Here is a 20,130-nt window from a genome sequence, read left to right on the forward strand (position 1 = left end):
TTGAAACAGACAACTGATATCTCTTAGACAGCTTTCGGTATCCTTCCCCTAATTCATGATGGTGAACAATCTTTGTTTTCAGTTCATGTGACAGTTCTTTTGAGACTCCCATGTCGCTACTCTTCAGAGAAGATTCACAGAGGAGGGAAACTTACAATTGCCCCCCCTTAAATACTCTCATAATTGGGTTCACCTGTGTATGTAGGTCAAGGGTCACTGAGCTTCCCAAACCAATTTTGAGTTCCAATAATTGGTTCTAAAGATTTTGAAATCAGTAAAATGACAACAGTGGCCAAATTTATGCACATGCCTAATTTTGTTTAAACAATTATTGCACACTTCCTGTAAATGGTATAAACTTCGTTTCACTTCTCAAATATCACTGTGTTTGTCTCCTATGTGATATATTCAACTGATTTTTTTTATCCTAAGAACCAACGATTTATGAAGGAAAATCATGGAAATTAACAAGGTTGCCCAAACTTTTGCAGACCACTGTATATATATATATATATATATATATATATATACATATATATATATATATATATATATATATATATATAGAGAGAGAGAGAGAGATATCTATATACATCTATATAGATATATATAACTTGTCACAGAGCAGTTATGCCGGCAGGGATAAAGGTTAAAGAGGTGATAAGACATTAAGATAGTGTCAGCATGGTTACTACCGCTGTAGAGATACAGCTGTGATACAACTGGCCTGATATAAAAATGAGCCAACAACTGGAAGCACAGAGCACAGTGTGTTCAGTGTCATAGTATCATAAATCTTCCTACTAATCAACTATCATTTCATTCTTCCTAGTGGCCGTGCTGTTATCTGAGCACTCTGTTGACCAGAGTTCATGGAGGGTTGCATAATATTCTGTGACACTATGTTCTAGTGTGAGCAAGTGTTCTAATGGCATGTTGTGTGTGGTCCTTACCTGTGTGTGTGTGTGTATATACAGACATACATTCTGTTTACCAGTTATTCCATATTAAAACTGTTACTTGTTAAGCATCATTTTTCATGTAAATGATGCACTTTTTCCATTTTCTGTCAAAAGTATTTCCTGTGGCTCTCTGTATGACCTCTATAAGTATAAATACATAAAAGCACAGTTTTTTTGGAATAACATATCCAATAATGTCTTTTATTGTTGCATTTACATGTTTCCAGAAAGGCTTTAGATTACTGTAAATCCAAAAACATGAGTAAAAAATCTATATTCATCCACTTTTTCATAAGATATTCCCATGAGAATCTAAAGAAACCTTGGTTTTTGGACTCATACATTTCCAAACTTACGTAGTATCCGTAGAACAGTGATCACTTATATTCCCTACAGCAACTTTGCTCTTGTCTGTGCTATTTTAAGCTGACATCCACTTCTCTTTTGTTGCCGCTGGGAGTGTGCTTTTTTCACATCCTGTTTCACTAGGTTGTTTCACAGAGAAGTGGCTTCTCGTTTGCAGCACAAGATAATGTCTTTAAACAGAATGCATTTTAAAGCCATCAGGCCGAGAAGCTTTATTTGTTGAATGGCAATCAGATGAGAATATCCATAAAGTTTGCTCTGTGACGATTACGTCATACAATGTGCTTAGACACCACCATGTTTCGACACACACACACACACACACACACACACACATCTCCCTGTGTACTCCAAATAGCTGTGCATATTTGCAGTAAGAGTAATTACAATCATCCTATAACTCCCACTTACCTGTGTGCTACATTGAAAAACCACTACTTTGATCCAATTTGATCGCATTTACAGTAAACCTGTATGTAAAACACTGTGCTGTTTTCTTGCAAGATTTTTAAATTGCAGTAAGCAATCCAGTGAAAACCAAAGGATCCTTTGACTGTAAGGTAACATTTCATTTTACTCTTACAGCTGACATTGGCTTTTTTCAGTTCTATTGCAGCCAGGTCGTTTATTCAGGTTATATTAATATTTTTTAGATGAGCAAAAAGGCAAAGCCACCCTTACATTTTGTGGTGCACTGATGCTAAAAATATCAGTGCTGTTTCCATGGTAATGGATTACTGTTACTAGTCAGTTCAGTCACCAAGGCAACTGTCTATCCACACCAGCATGTCCACATAAATACAACACAGACACAAGCAACCCAGCTGATTAATAAAAAAAAGAAGACAAAAACAATTGCAAATCAAGTTAAGAAATGTTTGTTAAGAAAATACACAGAGGACAAATTACTGTTTCTTTCCCAAGTTAAATATATATGTTTGGGCTTCACTATTAAAACCATTTGACCAAGCTTGACTTCATGGCATAGGACGTAAAAAGACATATTTAGTTAAATCTGTTTTGTTGCAGGTAGCAGATAACAAGAAAGGTTAGTTTGATTTTAGATAAAAAAAGATTTAATATTGTGTAGTTCTTTGGGGCAGATATGTACAGGAATAATCTTGTGTCTTAATAATGCACACAAAGCATGGCTATGTGGGTCATTTAGAGACTCTAAATCAGTCGGTTTCTTCTAAAGTGAACTGTGGCTGTAATGATGATTTATGATTTGGGCATGGTTCCAGGCCCTCACCTGCAGTTTCTTTACTGGGCATCATCAGTCAGAACAATGTGTCCAAATTTCCCAAAACTTTGGACAAAAAAGTGTCATTGCAAAACCGAAAAAACCTCCAGTATTTTTTTAAACCAACCCCCCCCTTTTTCTGGGGGAAAATGTTCACCCGGGGGTTAAGAGCGGATCTGTACTTTATTACAATCACCAACCCCTTTAAAAATTCACCAAAACCCCAAACCCTTCATTGAACGGGATCCAAGTTGTGAAAAGGAAAGAATTGTAAGCATACTTTCCACCCACCCATTTTTCCCCCCGGGTTTTCCCCCCCTTAGTGGGTTTTTTCCCGGGTGCTGGAAAGCCGATTGAAATGACTAATTTTCACTATGCCGTTCAGATGCGGAAGTATCAAAAAAATACGGTCTCGGGGTTTTTTGATTCGGACCCTGGTGCTTGTAGAAGGGCCTTGCAATGCTTCCGCTTTTTTAAACCCTGTACTAAAAAATTTTTCATAGGAATTTTAAAATCTGAGCCGTGGTCGATCAGTCCCCCAAAGTAAACTGCTGAAGGAAACCGGGCCAAAACTCCAAAAAAACTGCTTAAAAAATAAAAACCCTTTACTCTGATAACACATGCAACTTGAGGTTTGCAATCTTGCTTTTCTCGCTGTTTTAAGTATATTTGTGCAAATAAGGAAACAGCTTGAATGAGGAAAGCCTGTTCCCCTGGCAGAGACTTTTCTGTGGATGGATTAAGCTACGATTAACAATATCTTTTTTTTTAAAAAGAGACAATTTTACATTTTAACATTCAAAAAATTTTAAAAACCCAAAGTTTAAAAGGGGTTTTTTCATTGGCGGGCCCTTTCCCCAAAAATTTTTGTTAGACTCCAAAGAACACTAAAAGTTGCAATATGTATGCAAAAAAACCCATAATTATGGAAAACACAAAAAAAGTTAAAAAAAAAACAAAACCCCCAAAATCCAGATGAAATTTACGCCGAGGCATTTAATTTAAAGTTTTAGTTTTTTAAAGAAGAAGAAAAACAATTCCGGGTGCTTTGGCTAAAAAATTACTTTGTAACAAAAGGGCCGAAAAAACAGGCAGGGTTGAGGGGGAAAAGGAAAAACCCCGTAAAGGGTTTAAAATACAAATTATTAAATTCTGTTTTGTTCATTTGGTTGGGATTTGAATACGTTTTTGGGCGTTAAAAAAAAAAAAAACCTAACTTCAAGGGATTAATTTCTGCCAAAAAGGTTTTGGGTTTTTTTTTCCCCCTTTAGTTTGTTAGGTTTGGGGGTTTTTAGCAGAATTTCGGAAAAAAATACATTTTCCCATTTTTTGGAAAAATTGATTAAAAGGGGGTTTTTGGGCCCAAAAGGAAAAAACCCTTACCTTTTTTACGAAGACAAAATAAAAAAGGGGGAACACAAATGATTTTTTGCTTTGGTTTTCATTGCGAGATAGGGCATGGCATTGGCAGAAGTCCCCCGACAACCCCAGCACCCTCTAGTTTTTGTTTTATTTTGATTTAAAGAGGCCCAGGCCCCCCTGAAGCAAAGAAAGAGCCCCCCCAAAAAAAAAAATTTTTTCCTCAAAAACTGGTATCCGCATCCTGCTCGCAACATTTACTTTTCCCCCCTTCCCCCCATTTCCTGTCCCTTTTTCCAAACTTTACACATTTAAAATTAAAAAACAATGGGACAGTAGGCCTTTTTTCCCCAAATGAATGCCTTTTTTTTTTAAGACAATGTTAACCCCAAGGGAACAAAAGCTTTTAGCTCTTGCAATAATAAAATAAATCAAGGTCGGTATCAGAACAGATTTGAGTGGTGGAAAGGAAGTAGCGGGTTTTCCCTTTTTTTTTTTTCTTTTTTTAAAAAATCCTTCAGAAAAATTTGTCTTTTTATAGTTTTTTGTAGCTAGGTTTTTTTTAAAACAATATAATTTTTTCTTTGTTTTGTCAAAGTTTCAGGGAAAGAGTTGAGGAGGGAAAAAGAAAAAAAAGGGGCAGTGACGAAAAATAAATTTACCCTTTTCAAAAAGTTTTTCAATTTTTTAGGCAAAAAAAAAGGGAAAACAATGTTTGGAAAAAACAAAACCCTTTTTTAGACCTAAATGGTGCTTTCAGGAGTCAGGGTTACTTTGTTGAGAGCCTGCACTCTTATACAACATTTCTCCTACCATGTATAACAAAGAAAAGGAGCAGTCCCAGAAAGACAAAAGTGCAAGTCAGTGCACAGACAGCCCTGTCCTGTGGCAGATGAGGGAGAGCGGAGGAATGACCAGACTCTCCTCTGAGCCCGAGGTGTCTGAGGTTCCCTCCAGCCAGAGGAGGGTCAGACCCCCATGTAGGCGTAAGGACGATGCACCTTGGAGGAGCAGGTTTTCAGCTCACTGAGCTCTTCCCATGCTTGACATTTAGATCATGTTGGCTCCAGTCCTCCCAGTCAGTACTGTGATCCTCTACCTGGGAAATGATGGTAATCAGGTTCTGGAGACCAAAAATGAAACCACTGTCCTGGCCTTCATGGACCACACTGTCCTCTCCATAGTGCCGACAGGTGGTGTGAGCAAAGTCAATCATGCGCACGTCCACCACGGGGCTGCTGGCCTCTCCTGGGCTGTGGGAGGAGCGACTGCTGCCACTGTTGCTGCTCCCTCCAGCCACACTAGAACTGCCACCGGCTGAGGAGGAACGAGGGAAACCAAAGGCCCCTTCCTCTTCCTCGTCTTCTTCATCATCAGATGGCTCATCCTCATCACCTTCTTCCCCACCACGGTGTCTAGGTCTAGTAGGAGTCCTGGGAGGGTCTCCATCATAGATGATGAGCAGGGAGCTGGAGTAGAAGCGGTACGACTCGCAGGCCTCCAGGGCAGCTTGCATTTCCCGGAGCTTGCGCAGCACTGGAGACAGCAACTCTCGCCGTAGGCAACGCCCGTTGTGAAAGAACTGGTAGAGTGCCTCCTTGAAGCCTGCAAGAGTCAGCTTACGGCCATGGTATTTGTTCATAAACATTAGCTGGCTCGAGTCCGACTGGTAAACCTGCAGGTCACACAAACATCAGCACTACAGCTCCACATGTGACCAATATAAAAAACACTACAACGCAAAGAAGTTGTGTTGCATCTCTACCGTACCTGCATGCCACAAAGTCGCACTCCAATAGTGGCAGATGTGCTCTGTTGGCACTTCCGTATCTGATGAGCTTTCTTTTCCTCTGATGCATCATCCCCATGTTGGCGAGTTCCCATCTTTAAGTCTAAGACACATGGTACTGTGTAGCGCCATGTCAGGTTCTCCAAAAGAATAAATTCTGTGAAAGGGGGGTCAAGGATCACACAACAAAAGACCTGTAAACTAACACAGCGTATCCATGCTTATATTACCATGTTTAGAAAAATCTCTGCATGAAAACACAGAAACACAATTTAAGTGCTGTATGTAGCAGTGACCTCTGTAGAGCATTCTGACACTGCAGCTCCACAATGTAATGAAATAGTAACTGTACATTTGTTATGTAAACATAAAAAACTTGTGCTACTACCAGTACTATCTTGACCATGTCTGCCATTGCAGGAAATGCCACCTCATTTGTGACGCCTCACAAAAGGAGATAACGGTGCACACTGTGACGTTACAAGACAACACCCGTTTCCATTTATACGCAAAAACACAGGTGTTTCTAAAAGTCTTCCCCCTGGTCGTTTTTTGTTTGCACCATTCACCACGGCAAATTCCACTTAAGTGAACTTATTTTGGCTTTTCTGATTCTGATCGGCCAAAACGCATGGAAAAGGCTACGCTTTTATACCTGTGTACATGTGGACTAGGCCTAAGACAGATCTGTCTACTTCACTGGACACAGACGCCCAATAACAGATGTTAATCAATGAAAGGATACTGTATTGGTTACGGTGCTTTGCATTCTCCTTCATCCTTTGCAAGTGCTGCTGGTGACATTTGAGAGTCCAGGGGTTGTGCTTGATCTGTGGCACCACGTTGCTTTTTTCCAGGCTGAAGAAGAGAACCTCTGCCTGCTTCTGCATCTCCTCACGATTATAACTGCAAAAGTGAAAACGCAGGAAATATGTCAGCTTTGGTGATACAGAATGTATTTATGACTAGTCTTGTTGTTTATGAAAGCATTAAAGTGCATGCATGGTCACCTCAGGATCTTGTCTTCTTTTCGGCTGTGTTGAGCTCTTTCTTTGCTGTAGTTGTCATTGTCCAGAAGCGACGAGGACTGTTTCTTGTTGCTCCACTTCAGCATCTTGCTCTTGGGCTCACAGTCTGCTGAGGGATCTTTGTTTTCCAGGTCTCCTGATTCGCTGTGGAGGGGGTAGGCGATGAGGCACAGGTTCCCTTCCTCATCCTCTTCAAAACTTACTGACACTACACCTGAGAGAGGGGGGAAAAAGGTGCACCAGAGACTGGTTATGAGTACTGAATGTTAAAGTAAATTAATTATGGTAATCATTTAAATATGGGTGTCATCTTAGATAATCATTTATCCATCATAGAACACCCACTTAACACACAAAACACACACACACACACAACACACACACCACAACACACCATTACAAACACACGCACACACACACACACACACACACACACACACACACACACACACACACACACACACACACACACACACCACCACACACAAAACACACACACACACACACACACACACACACACACACACACAACACACACACACACACACACACACACACACACACACACACACACACACACACACACACACACACACACACACACACACACACCAGACAACACACAACGAACACACACCACACAACATAGAACACCATATGTCAGAACAAAAACAGTGTTTTTATGACTCATTAAAAAAGAGACAAAATACCACACAAGGCTGAAATGTGTCAAACTGAGCAGGACATTTATTAAGCAATTGCTAAGCATCCTCATATATATCATCCACAATGAGTCATTATACAGAGTTTCAGGCAGTCTGCAATGACATGAGAAAATAAAGTACAGCTCTCTCTTTCCACATTCAAAAACATATCAAACAATGGCCAAATAGGTAACAGAGAAGGGTTGCCAACCACATTACAGATAAGCAGTACACTCCCATGACTCAGCGACATCCATACAGTTCATAAGACAGGCCTTAAATGATAAAATTAAAACATTTGAAGATGTCTTTGCAGTTTGTTAAGAGGTGAACATCAACCACAGTTTTACAATTTCAAAAACAATCCAGAGAGGGGAGGTGGGCTGGAACAGATGTTTCTAGAATCCTCTTTTAATGATCAAAGAAACAAGTGTCCCGTAATGGCAATGTTAATTTAAAACAAGACCTACAAAAAAGGCAGTTGTAGACCTCCAGCTCTTAGTAGAAGTCCCTAAAAGGGCCTGTGTGTGCTGGGGGGGGGGGGCAGAATAAACATCACAGCTGCAGCAGCTGATACAGATAAAGCACAAACAGGAAGGAGGGATGTGGCTGTGGGAAAAATGATTGTGATAGAAAGTGGCTAAGATATGGACGCTGCATCCGAGTCAATACATGATAAATTTTACATCCCACAATACAAGTAGTAATAGTCTTTACATTAAAAAACAGCCAGTGAATAGCCATAGCCATTTACTATGACACCAACCTAACCAAACAGGGCCAATGCATAGAATGCACTGGAGTGTTATTGCATGTTAAACGATGGGCCAGAGGACCCAGTATCTGCTTTTTCTGCAGCATGTGGCCTGGCTGACGTCATGTGCACTGACATCACCATCCTGCAGGAGGCCCAGTGTTTGACCTTATGGACTGTGTCTTCCACTCAGATGCAATTTTATCATCATCATCATACCAACTCAAAGTGTGGGAACTTATGAGTCTCTCTGACTTTATTCACAAGGGCGACTCATGAATTTGTGAAACTGGTGCCTCAGTTAATATTGTCTTGGCCCAATATCATAAATTGGCCGTAATATAACAGCAGGGGTTTGAAAGAGATGCAGATAATTTTCATTGACTATTGTGTTATTAGGTTCAAAGGTTCTGGTTTGTCTATCTGGCTTTTATGTCCGTATCTTGGAATTTAAATCCTCTAAACCGTCCTCATGCTTTATAACCAATACAAACAATGTTCTTGACATGTTACTGATGTCTCAGGGCTTTAAAAGTATCTCTCCAACTTGTCTACATCTATGGATTTCTTCTGATTACAGGCCACTGCAAGGTGTCCCTGACATTTCCTTTTAAATGTCTTTATCTCTAAGCCAAGCTAATGGATACCAGAATTGACTATGTTCTTTAAAAACACAAACAACACTGTGTGAAATAAAAAAGAGAATAGTTTTACTAGCCCCAGAAGTCCTCTACCATCGACTCTCCAAAAACCCCATTCCTTCCCCTGGGTCTTTTTATAGTCCCATGCTGCATTACTCAGGGGCCAGATACGCCGACAGTATTTCAGGACGATATGTGTAAACCCGGACCGATCTGCTGGCGATTTGATTTCGCCCTGCAGCAAGATTGAGCTTGGTCTAGTGATAGCCTGACTAGAACTGGACACAACCAAAGGAACATTAAATTCCATTTCCATGTGTGTAGATGAAATGTGTATTCGTGTCCATGTTTCTGTGACGGACCTGAAACCAGATCCGGATGGCTCCTCAAATGACTTGTGCATTACTTCACTGGTGATCTGTCCCATTTATTTTTGATCCCTCTGTGGAAATATTTCTAATCCTGAAACCGGAGGCGTCATAAAAGCCAGGCACGGCACTGAAAGGCCTGGCTACTTGTCCTAGTCAGGCCTTCAGTCTGGATGCTACTTAACCGGCTGTGGTGAAATTGCTTCAACATGAGACTGTCCACAAGTCATATTATGTGGTCACTGACAAAAGAAATCTAGAAATATAGTTTAACATATTGCAGTATGTTGTGTACGCCATGTTCTTTGAGCCTTTACATCAATCCACAACCATACTTTACCAAAAGCAAAATAATAACCGATCTTTTTGTAATGTAGGCCTATTATTAAAGGTTGCTACCGACAATGTTAGCACAAAGATAAGGAAAAGACAGAAATGGTAGAAACTAGGATGTGCCAATACAACATCATGCATAGCTTGACACTTAGGCTGCAGCCGATTTGGGGTGGGGGGGGGGGGTCTTACCTTTATACTGAGGGGTGAACTTCCTCATCTCGGGAGGGAGGCTCTTGTAGAACTGGTGCTCCCGGGGGATGAGGGGTTTGCATATTGTTTGTTCCCCAAATCGTAACACACAAGAGTGGCCTCCCACTTGGTGCACGAATGGCTCAAGCATCACCCCTTTTCCGGGATATGGAGTCCCGTCGGCCTGCATAAGGGCTTCCAGAGCGGGACTCATCCTCACTCCGCATCGGACAAATGAGCTGGGGGGGCCCACGTTGCTCGGGAGGCAAGAGGCTCGGCCGCTCGTTTGGCTCCCTATCCTCAAGCTATTCTTTGTTCGCTCGCGCGGGGGCGCTACTGGTCGCCTGCTCAAGCACAGCAGTGGAAAAACAAAGGGTTGAACAGGAAGGACAGAGGACACAACAAATCCCCCGTATTCCCTTTCTTTTCCTTTACAAGGGACACAATTATAAAACTCCTCCGCTGGGCTGGATAATCTCCGTGTGTGTACGTGTAATAAAAAGCTACTTATGCAGCGGCCAAGCTGCTTAAAACGTTTTCAAGCGACGTCCGTTTCCGTTGTCTTCCCCGCCTGGCTGTTACCGAAACTGACGGTGACGGCAGAGCTGATACTTAAACCAGGAAAACAGCAGAAACAGCCAGCAAGTTCCGCCTCTCCTCACAACCAGCCAATCACAGAGCCGCAGCTGTCGCTGGGAGGAGACAAGGCACCAAGGAGAGGATCAAGCAGATCGAGCAAACAAAGAGGAAGGAGAGAAAACAGGGGGGAGGGGTGAACAGGAAAATTACTAGACACAAAAACACAGCACTGTGGCCATTTGTATTAATATACTTGCGAATTGCATTGTTCTTGTTACTTTGAAGACAGACTGCAGGTTGCATTTAAGTTATATTGTATTCTTGCAAATATCAGTGGAAGCAAGCCACGACAAGTGATTTAAAATGGCATTTCTGTTTCATCACACAATTTCGACTTGCTTTTTCAGGCCTTAGCAATAAAAGAGGTGCATAATGAAAGGGTATGTTTGGGTGGCATGTAGGCCTACTTGTAGTGGATGTCAAATATCAAGTCAATTTAAATGTGTTAACCTGTGTACATTTTTAACATAAATACAAGTAATACATATCTTGTATGGTTATGACATAATTGAGAGGCATTTGTTTTACACCAGTGGCACAAAAACTCACCTTAATGCCATGTTCACATACTATGGGATGGGAAATTTCCAATTTTTACAACTTGAAGTGTCATCACACAACTCAGGTGAAGTTGGATCTGTGAGGTTGAAACCAAACGGATCATTATTAGTATCCAATAAAAGCAATGGTTTAAATATATTGACAATGAAATGAAAAAAACATCATGGTAGGTTTTTGAGCCCACTATTTCTTTCCCTGACCCCACCCATGACAGACTATTCATTCAAGATAGCATAACACACATTTAAAAGCTTATAGGCTCTGGAAAAGTCTACAAATATTATATTTTCATGGATTCACAATTCATAAAGTACCTAACTTGCTGAAGTTTCTGTCTGAAAAGAGTTCTTTCTCATCACTGTTGCACTAAATGCTTGCTCTTGTGGGAATTACTGGAATTTTTGGGTCTTTGTAAATCATAGTGTGGTCTAGACCTACTCTATCTGTAAAGTGGCTCGAGATAACTCTTTTTATGATTTGATACTATAAATAAAATGTAATTGCATTGAAAGTACTCTAGGCATGGCTCATGTCACTGGACAGTTATAGCCTAATCACGCACTAATCTCTGATGTTCCAGTTCTGCACTTGGATTTCAAATGGAAGAAAGGATTCCAGACCCAGGCAGGGAGGGGATTAAATGATCAGTACTTGAACAGGGCACCCAATCTTCTCTTCCCACTGGTCTCAAAGGTAGGGACTCCCTGGTGGTCTGATGTGAAATGTGGATAAGAACAAAAAAGAGAAGGGAGTGTGTGTGTGTTTGTGTGTGTGTCCGTGTGTGTGTGTGTGTGTGTCCATGCGTGTGTGTGTGTGCGTGTGTGCGTGTGGGTGTGTGTTAGGAGTTACACTCAGCGCTTCCCAGACATTCTGATCCCAGGATCAACATAACAATACTAACTTAATCATGCCAGTCCATTTTTTGGGAAAGAAAACCGTGTCGTGTTACAGTGTGAAGGATTTACTTGTGTGATTGCAAAGTTGGAGAGTGGGCCTCCACACTGGGGTTGGGGATAAACACGTGTTTTTCTGTGTGTGATCTAAACTTTGTAACTTCCAGGACCCTCAGTCTTATATAAAGAAGCCCAAAGATCTCGTTTTAAAATATATTTTTCTAAGATTTGTTCACCAGAATGTTTTTTACACTGTCTATCATAGTGATGCTGATCTCGAAACTGTTATAAAACAATAAACTCTTTAATATTGTTTCTTAGTACAAACTGTAAATCCACAAATCTAAGATTATGTATACAGTATGAAGAATACAAGAAGTTGTGTGATCATGTGTATGAGTTGCTGACTTTCTAGCTAATCACCGTGGACTTACTGATGTGTGAGTGTTATGTCATCTTAGCATGGCTTCCATTATCATGTCATGGGTCCTTGCCCCAGGACAAAAGATCCAGGCTGTGCCACAGGGCCCTCAATCCAGCTACGAAACAGAGCAGTGATGCAACAGACAACAACCTCCTCCTTGCACATTGTATGATGCGTGGGCTTCTACAAACACAGGACACATTGTAAACTCCACCCACGAGAGTTGCAGCAGAAACTCTAGAAATGCCTTGTGCAAATACATCAGTACTTAGAGAAAATTAAATGTTGAAATGTTTTCTATTACTATTCAGCTCAGATACCAGTGATGGAATGTAACTAAGTTACTTTACTCAAGTAACATACTTAAATTAAAGGGTAACTCTCGCCAAAATGCAACCTGGGGTCTTTTTGTTTATGTACCTGAGTCAAACTTTTGTTACCGTATGTTCCTTTTTCGGTCAAACGGCCTTTTAAATGGGAGTGCTAGTGGCACTACTATGATAGAATCAAATTTCTACACAACAAGAAACTTTGTTGAAAGTATCACTAGGGGTTCTACACATGAACCCGAGCATTAAGAACATTGATTGTGTACACAGAGTTTACTAAAAAGAAAGGTTTTGAACAACTTTAGCAATTGTTCATGCTATCCGCCATTTTCCCCGTCAAAAATAGTCAATCTCTAAAGTACTTTTACTTAAGTAGCCTAAAGGATCTGAATACTTCTTCCATCCCTGTCCTTGTTACTGACTGCACCACATTAAATAGAGTTTTTGACAATGTTGATGTAAAATTCAATGTTCCTGATCACTCCGACTCAGTCTGTGCCCCCGCAATCACTGGCCACAAAAATGACTTCTACGCACTGAAGTATTAAGATTAGTGCGTTGGTATGGGGTTGGTACTCTGTATCAGATGATTGAATGATGAATTGGTATTGTGAAAGGAAAGGTTGGATGGGCCCATTCCTAGTTCTTTTTTCTTTCTGTGGCTAGTTCTGCTCCTATTAATTGATTCTCCCTTAAATATCAAATACTGCTGACACAACTACTGATACACCTTTATGATCAGGCTCATACAATCTTGGAGAGATGAGGTACAAACATCACAGAGAAGAAGTGACAATTAGCTGACCAAACCATTTCCTTATTGAGAGAAAAAACTATACTATCATAGGTGGGACCCATCTCTGCCTTTTTATAGTACCCTCATGAGCGTGTGAGTGTGATCGCTCTAGTTTATCACTCATCTGTCAGCAGTTTGGCCCAGTTTGCCTGATGGATTATTCTAAATATTGTATGGTCTCACAAATGGATATTTACTCAAACCCATAGGGAAGCGGCTATTGAGGTGGGAACATACTGTATATTTGTTTAGCCAACCAGTTAGTCTTCATTCTTGATGTCGGATGTCTAGAAAGTCCTGTCTTTATGCTCTCCACCATCCTCCCCAATCACTGACCCCACACACATACTCAAGCACATTAATACATTCTTACACATGTCATGCATGCATGTGCAAGTGAAGTTTTTATGTATGCACAAGTGAAGTGCAAGTGAAGTATTCAATTTTGGCGGCTTTTCAAACACCTCAGGAGACACATTTACTTAATACAGAAAATCACAGTGTTATTCTACCGACTTGACATCCCCATCCATAAGCCCTCCCCCTCACCCCCAGACACGTGCGGAAGGGAAACGTGTGAGTCTGAGAGCTTGCATTAGAGAGGGGATGGGCCTATGGCTCCCTTATTTAGGCTACAGGCAGCTTTAGTAATAATGTGTTGATAGTGATGAGTGTTGCTGGCACTCTAACACTGCCAAGCCAAGAACAGCATTGTTTACTTGCATTCCAAACCACCAACGATAGTCCTTGTCTTTATCATTGCTCCCACCTTTACATGTATGAATGGATAAAAGGCTCATCACAATTCAGAGGGTTTACATGTAGTTTAAAAATTTTTTTATATATATATATATATATATATACACTGTATATATATGTACACACACACACACAATATATATATATATACACATTGTATATGTATATATATATATATATATATATATATATACACACTATATATCCGTATATGTTTGGGTCAAGGGAATAGCCCAGTGTCTCAAATACTATGTAAACTACTCTTGTATATTGGCAAAATTGTTGTAACCCTGTTATTCACTTAAATGCTGGGCTTGAAGAAACAAATAAAATCAAAAGCACCAGTTATTCATCTGGTGTACATCTGACAGTATCATAAAAACTCACCAATCATACCCTGAAAAACCAAAACATTTGTTTTAACAACAGTTTTTGCAAGTGTAATTTCACTTATTTTTCTTCGTAAAGGTGATGTAAGCAATGTTGGGTGACATTACTTCTTGTTGATGTTAGAAGTATTTTCAAACAAAACAAGACTAGCTTGCCCCTCCCTCCTCCTCATCCCGTCTTCTCCCCCTCCCTTCTGTGCTTCCAAGCACTAACCCCCCACCCCACAGCCCAAATCCTTATTGTCGGTTATTGGCTGGAACACTGTTTGTGTATGCTTTGTGGTGCAGGTGGGCAAAGATTGTTTTTGTTGCCGTTTGTAGACCCTGGGCTGTCTACAGAGACCACTTTTTTTTTTACATTGTGTTCTGGGGACAGGCAGCTCGCGGAAAGTGAGGAGATGTTTGCTGTGTGTGACAACAAATGTTCTAGCCTGAAACACGCATGGCATTGCTTAGTGCACCTTTAACAAAAACAAAAGAATGGTGCTTGACAAACAACACTCAATTCTACAAATAATTGGTCAGAAAACGTGAGTCATGGCAATATACAGTAAATTGATCATCTATTGCGGGAAAAATACTTCTTCTATTGATGCCTGACACTCCAATAAATTCTCTTGCAACCAAGCGTTAGGAAACTAGCCTATTGTACTGTTTACACAGAGAAGGGTTGTCAAAAGCAGAGGTTCAAGAGTGCACAGACACTACATAGCTTGTTTCTGCAGTATCAGTGATTTCAAGTGGATGTGAGTTTGCTTTTTACTGGAATATTGAGCTGCTTGTAGTTTAGCCAAGGTTGCATAAATCCATCCCTAATACTCCCGCTGCCTGAAACCTGTAAATTGGTTCATTGGGATCAGCTGGGCCATTAGCTCTTCTACTCCAGCCATAGGCCATTGCAGCACAGGCATGTGCACAACCATGTGCCACAATTCAATTGGGCTTCAGGAATGCACTTGAGGAATCTGTCAATGTACTTAAATTTTGGCGGCAATAAACTTCACTCCGTGTGCCTGCATGTGCCTCGTCCATTAATTGTACTCAACGTTAGCGGGACAACTTGGTGGGCGTTACCTTCTCAGTGTGAGAAATACAAGATGTGGCGTGTGACCGTGTGAACTGGTTGAAATGCGTGTGTGAGACTTGAGATTCCTGACTTGAAGAATCAGAAGTTGTAAGGTTGCTTTTGAGAAACTAAAGGATCACCATCTAGGCCTATCACAAGTGTGAAAGTCAAGTTCCCATTGCAGTAGTTTTGGCAAAACTAGCATTTTGATTCAGTGCAAATTCCAATATCTTAACTTCTACTACTATACATGTTCTAAGGATTGAAATAAATTGCCAACTTATTGTGAAGATCCTTGGCATCAGCATTATACAGTTTATATAAACTTATTCCTCCCAATTCAATCAGTCTGTATAATCTATCCCTATCATGTGCATGTGAGTGAGAATTCAAAACAAGCATGACCTTTTGGCACTGTGCCAACATAAACTGTACTTGGCACATTGACCAGTGCCAGGAAAACCTCCAGAAAGTGACAGACATAAATGCATGCAGTCACGAGATGCCTTGACATTGCATGGTTGATGTGTTTAAGGTACTAGGCTGGACCAGGATTGCCTGCACACGGCTCTCACCTCTGAGCTAACACTAAGCGGGGTGACCTGGGGGGAACTGGAGGGTGTGTGTAAGCGGAATTGGGAGGGCCAACAGTTTTTAAAAGGAGGTACTCAAATGCACTAACATGCCCGGCTTCCACAACCAAAATGCTTGGATTACAACAAACAAAAGAGTGTGACTTTATTCTCTGGTCAGGACGTCATTACTCTACTATCTTTACTACTCTTATTGCAATTCCTTCACTTACTTAACTGTCCATTACTGTCCATTTTTTCATTACCAATTTTCATATTTGACAATATAATTATATAATATATATATATATATATAATATATATGGATATACATATCTATGTAGTCAACCCAGTGCTGATAATAATATTAAAATAACAAAAGCAACCCTCTTAGCAAAAAATGAAATAATAATAAATAAAAAATACAACTTAAAAAGTAAGGAAATATAATATAGAAGCATATACACATCTGCACCCCCATACACTTCTAATCAAACATCTAAACGTATTCACATACAATATATGCATACACTTTTACTTAAGAAATATAGGAGTTGATTTGTATACAAAAATGTTAACAACAACTTCACTTAAAACACCTAGTTCATTTATTCATTTATCAGTCTACCAAACAACACTAAAAAAAAAGGTGTGTGCACATATTTACTCTTCTTAGGTGCGTTTAACTATTTATGATGAGTTATGTTTTTCTTTCCCGACCTGGCCTTCTGTTCTCCTTTACATTATTTTATCAATCGAAATTCCTCAAACTTTCCTGTTCAAGTTGTTGGCTTTATATTTTATCCATTTAGACCAGTGTCTTTCACTCTCAAATTCTTAATTTCTGATTCTGCATGTTGTTCTCTCCATTGTAGGTATTTCTGGTTTCAGACAGTTTCTGGTTATTTGCTTCATTGCTGCAATTCTAAAAATTCTTTACTGCTCTGTCTCTTGTTTTGGCTCAGGTGGTTATTTTCCTAGGGTTATCTTCACATAGCAAATTGTTGTTTGCTGCTACATTATTATTGCCATGCACCTTTAAAAAGCACTGCAACCTCCTTCTGCTGTTGGAGATAATACCATGCCATCAGCTTGACATTTTCACCCTGGCAGTGACCAACAAGCTAGACCCTGACCCATTTTAAAGGAAGCAGCTGATTGCTCCTCTTAAGTCTGCAGGGGGTGGGTCCCACAGGATATCTGTTTGTAAACATACATGCCAAAATGTAATGTGAGGCATGTAGACTTTGTAAGGAGAAATTACTGTGTGTGTGTGTTTGTGTGTGTGTGTGTGTGTGTGAGGGCAAGCAAATTGATATGAGTGTCACAGTTTATGTTTCTGTCTGTTGTGCAAGCCACCACTCACATTTAAAAAAAATGAAACAAGTTTAACTGCACCACGTTATGGCCCCGTTTCTACACCCAGAGGATCAATGCTAGTTATGCACTAGCACATTACCATGGGAACAGTCTCAAGAGGACAACGTGTATGTGAACAGTGTGCTAAGAGAGCCTCAACGTTTTATTGGGTTGTGATATGTTAGGATGTGATGCAGAATTGTTTAGAAAAGGGTTTCCATTTCCAGTCAAAAGTTTAATACTATCATGCAGTATTAAATATAACGTGTGATGTGCCACCTCCTAATGAACTTAACTTCTCTTTGCTTCCTTTATTTCATTATTCATGTACACATCACCAGGACGCAACCCTTAATTCTGGACCCTGTAGAAAGGCATTCTGTATGGGCCCCTCCCTGGGCTCCCTATTCATTCTAGGGTCTTTTTTTTACTGTACTCAATCCCCTCCCCCCTCCCCGAGTTCATTCCCCCCCCGCACATGTTACACTTCTGCCTCCATTTATATATAGCCGCTGTGGCTCCTTTCTGGCTGTCTATTTTAGCTCTGCTGGCACATTGTTTTACACACCTACACACGCCAAATTAGCCACCCCCTTCCCTAACCTTACCCTTGACTACTGACCTCCGCCAGATAATTGCATGTAGAATGCTGTGCATTCATACAGGCTCCTTGAGCTCTAATTTCTCCCGGACCTGAAGGCCATATTGGGTCAGATTTTGGACTGAGGTGTTTGTCTGCATGTGGCCTTTGGGCACTTTCCAAGCCGGCATACCAAGTCTTATCCACGTGCCAGACAGACGCCCACAGCCCTGCCCCCTGCTGCCCCACATCCTGTCTGGCCAACTGTCACATCTAATTCCTGCCAAAGTTAAAGCATAGTAGTTGTCTCTTGGACAAGTGGACAAGAACAAATCAACGCTGACAATTACTGAGCGTGTATATGGCAAGTGCAACCTTTCACACACCTTATCCACTGTTGTGTAAACCCTTCGCTATCCTGTAAATCTGCTGAGCAGCTCATTGCAAACAATGTCCATCTTAATAGGTTATGTAGCGTTGAAATCTTCCTGAAATCCTGTTTTTTTAAAATAAAATAGGCTCTTCCTGTTCACTTGTTAACTGACAACATTTTGAAAAAAGGGGTTGATTAAAGAAAGTTTTCTTCATTTGAATGCACATTTTCCTAATTTGTTTGTAATTGGCAAATTTGTTGTTACAAACAACATTAAAACAACCAGTACCAAAAAAAAATTAATTAATAAGTATAATAAATCTGTCATAGTCTGTTGCTATACACAGATTATTATTACTTTGTAACAAGGTTCCCCTGTCGCCACAGTAATCCTTGTTCTGTGATGTATCACTGTATCCACAGTTCAACAAGCTGTCAACACCTCCACTATTTAGGAGCAGGATGCAGCACTCACATGGTTTCCTGAGAGTAACAGATACACATGGACACACACAGATACAGGGATAACTCAAAGCAAGATGTAAAGTCAAAAGTCCCATCATTTGTACAAAAGAATACAAAAAACAAGGCTAAATTTAAACAGTTCTTTCAAAAAGCGTACTTTCCTGAAAATCAAAATATTTTACCCTTATTGGTGTATATATGAACTGCATGCCAATCAACACTGTGGTAACAAGTTTAAAGCCCTGCAGTCACTGTGCTTCTCAACCCAGTCAACACGACCAAACTAAACAGGCCTAGCACAGGACAAATGAACGAAATACAGTACAAACTAAATTTTTACAAAAATTAAGCACTCATTCAGCTTATTAACAAAGTACTGGGTATATATTTGTTTTCATGTGATGCAACTTGACAGAAAGTGGTGACAGAGAGCATGCATCAGAGTCTTGCATGTCTGAAAAGCTTGGTGGGTGGAGACTGTTGGGGAAAACAAAACTGTCCGCTCTGCATTTCTCCCAGCAGCTCACTGTGCATCAATGAGTTCCATATGACCCAAATATGCACCAAGTGAAAAAAGAAAGTTTGGTTTTTATTAATAAATCCGCTCCACGTGTTGCACAGGATGTCACGTGGCACCAAGGACTGCCAAAATCTAGAACCATAACATTTTGATTTCCACGCACACACTTGCCTGCGCATACACGCAAAATATCTATTTTGACTGAGCTCAGACTTGTACATGCTAGAGACTCAGCCCAAAACAAACAGAGCATGGGCACATTTACCATTGAAGGATTTCCATTAAAATCTGAAGTTCATTGTGGTACATGAAAGTACTCATGGTTAAATCTTTTAAACCAAGGAGCATGAGCTTTAAAACCACAACTTACTATTTCTATTCCCAACTTTCTACAGTGTAGTTAATCCTTTTTAGGTGCAAGGTCATGACCATGAATGTCCTCACCGCAGTGTGCAGTGGTTTACTGTCAAATGTACACCCGATTTTCTTTTTCCAGGAAACGTGGGGTAAACATCATCTGTTAAAATTCAAAGTCAAGACTCCTCCTCTCTTGGCTGGACATAGAGAGCGAGTTGTTGTTTTCAGTCTGCAGATGTAAGGGCTTTTGGAGTTCCCTCACATATCAGGGGTGTGTGTGTGTGTCTGGTGTGTGTGTGTGTGTATGTG

General features: G+C 40.4%; 1 protein-coding gene across 1 annotated transcript; it reads right to left on the minus strand.

Annotated features, from left to right (window-relative positions):
• Positions 1 to 4,288: 4,288 nt before the first annotated feature.
• Positions 4,289 to 10,348, minus strand: ip6k2b (inositol hexakisphosphate kinase 2b). The gene is made up of 5 exons (XM_032514410.1): positions 9,740 to 10,348; positions 6,730 to 6,961; positions 6,465 to 6,625; positions 5,701 to 5,876; positions 4,289 to 5,605 (listed from the first exon to the last, which is right to left on the minus strand). The coding sequence occupies exons 1-5, from the start codon at positions 9,951 to 9,953 to the stop codon at positions 4,949 to 4,951; spliced, it is 1,440 nt and encodes a 479-aa protein (XP_032370301.1). The 5' UTR covers positions 9,954 to 10,348; the 3' UTR covers positions 4,289 to 4,948.
• Between the last annotated feature and the right edge of the window lie 9,782 nt (positions 10,349 to 20,130).

This window comes from Etheostoma spectabile, chromosome 4 (genome assembly GCF_008692095.1).
Source record: "Etheostoma spectabile isolate EspeVRDwgs_2016 chromosome 4, UIUC_Espe_1.0, whole genome shotgun sequence".
Lineage (NCBI taxonomy): Eukaryota > Metazoa > Chordata > Actinopteri > Perciformes > Percidae > Etheostoma > Etheostoma spectabile.

Excerpts from the sequence above, each read along its gene's own strand:
- ip6k2b (XM_032514410.1), bottom strand. The coding sequence starts at position 9,953 with ATGAGTCCCGCTCTGGAAGCCCTTATGCAGGCCGACGGGACTCCATAT. Across the intron at positions 6,626-6,729 it reads AAAGAAGACAAGATCCTGAG|TTATAATCGTGAGGAGATGC; the intron begins GTGACCATGCAT and ends TCACTTTTGCAG. Across the intron at positions 5,877-6,464 it reads AAAGCACCGTAACCAATACA|AATTTATTCTTTTGGAGAAC; the intron begins GTATCCTTTCAT and ends CCCCTTTCACAG.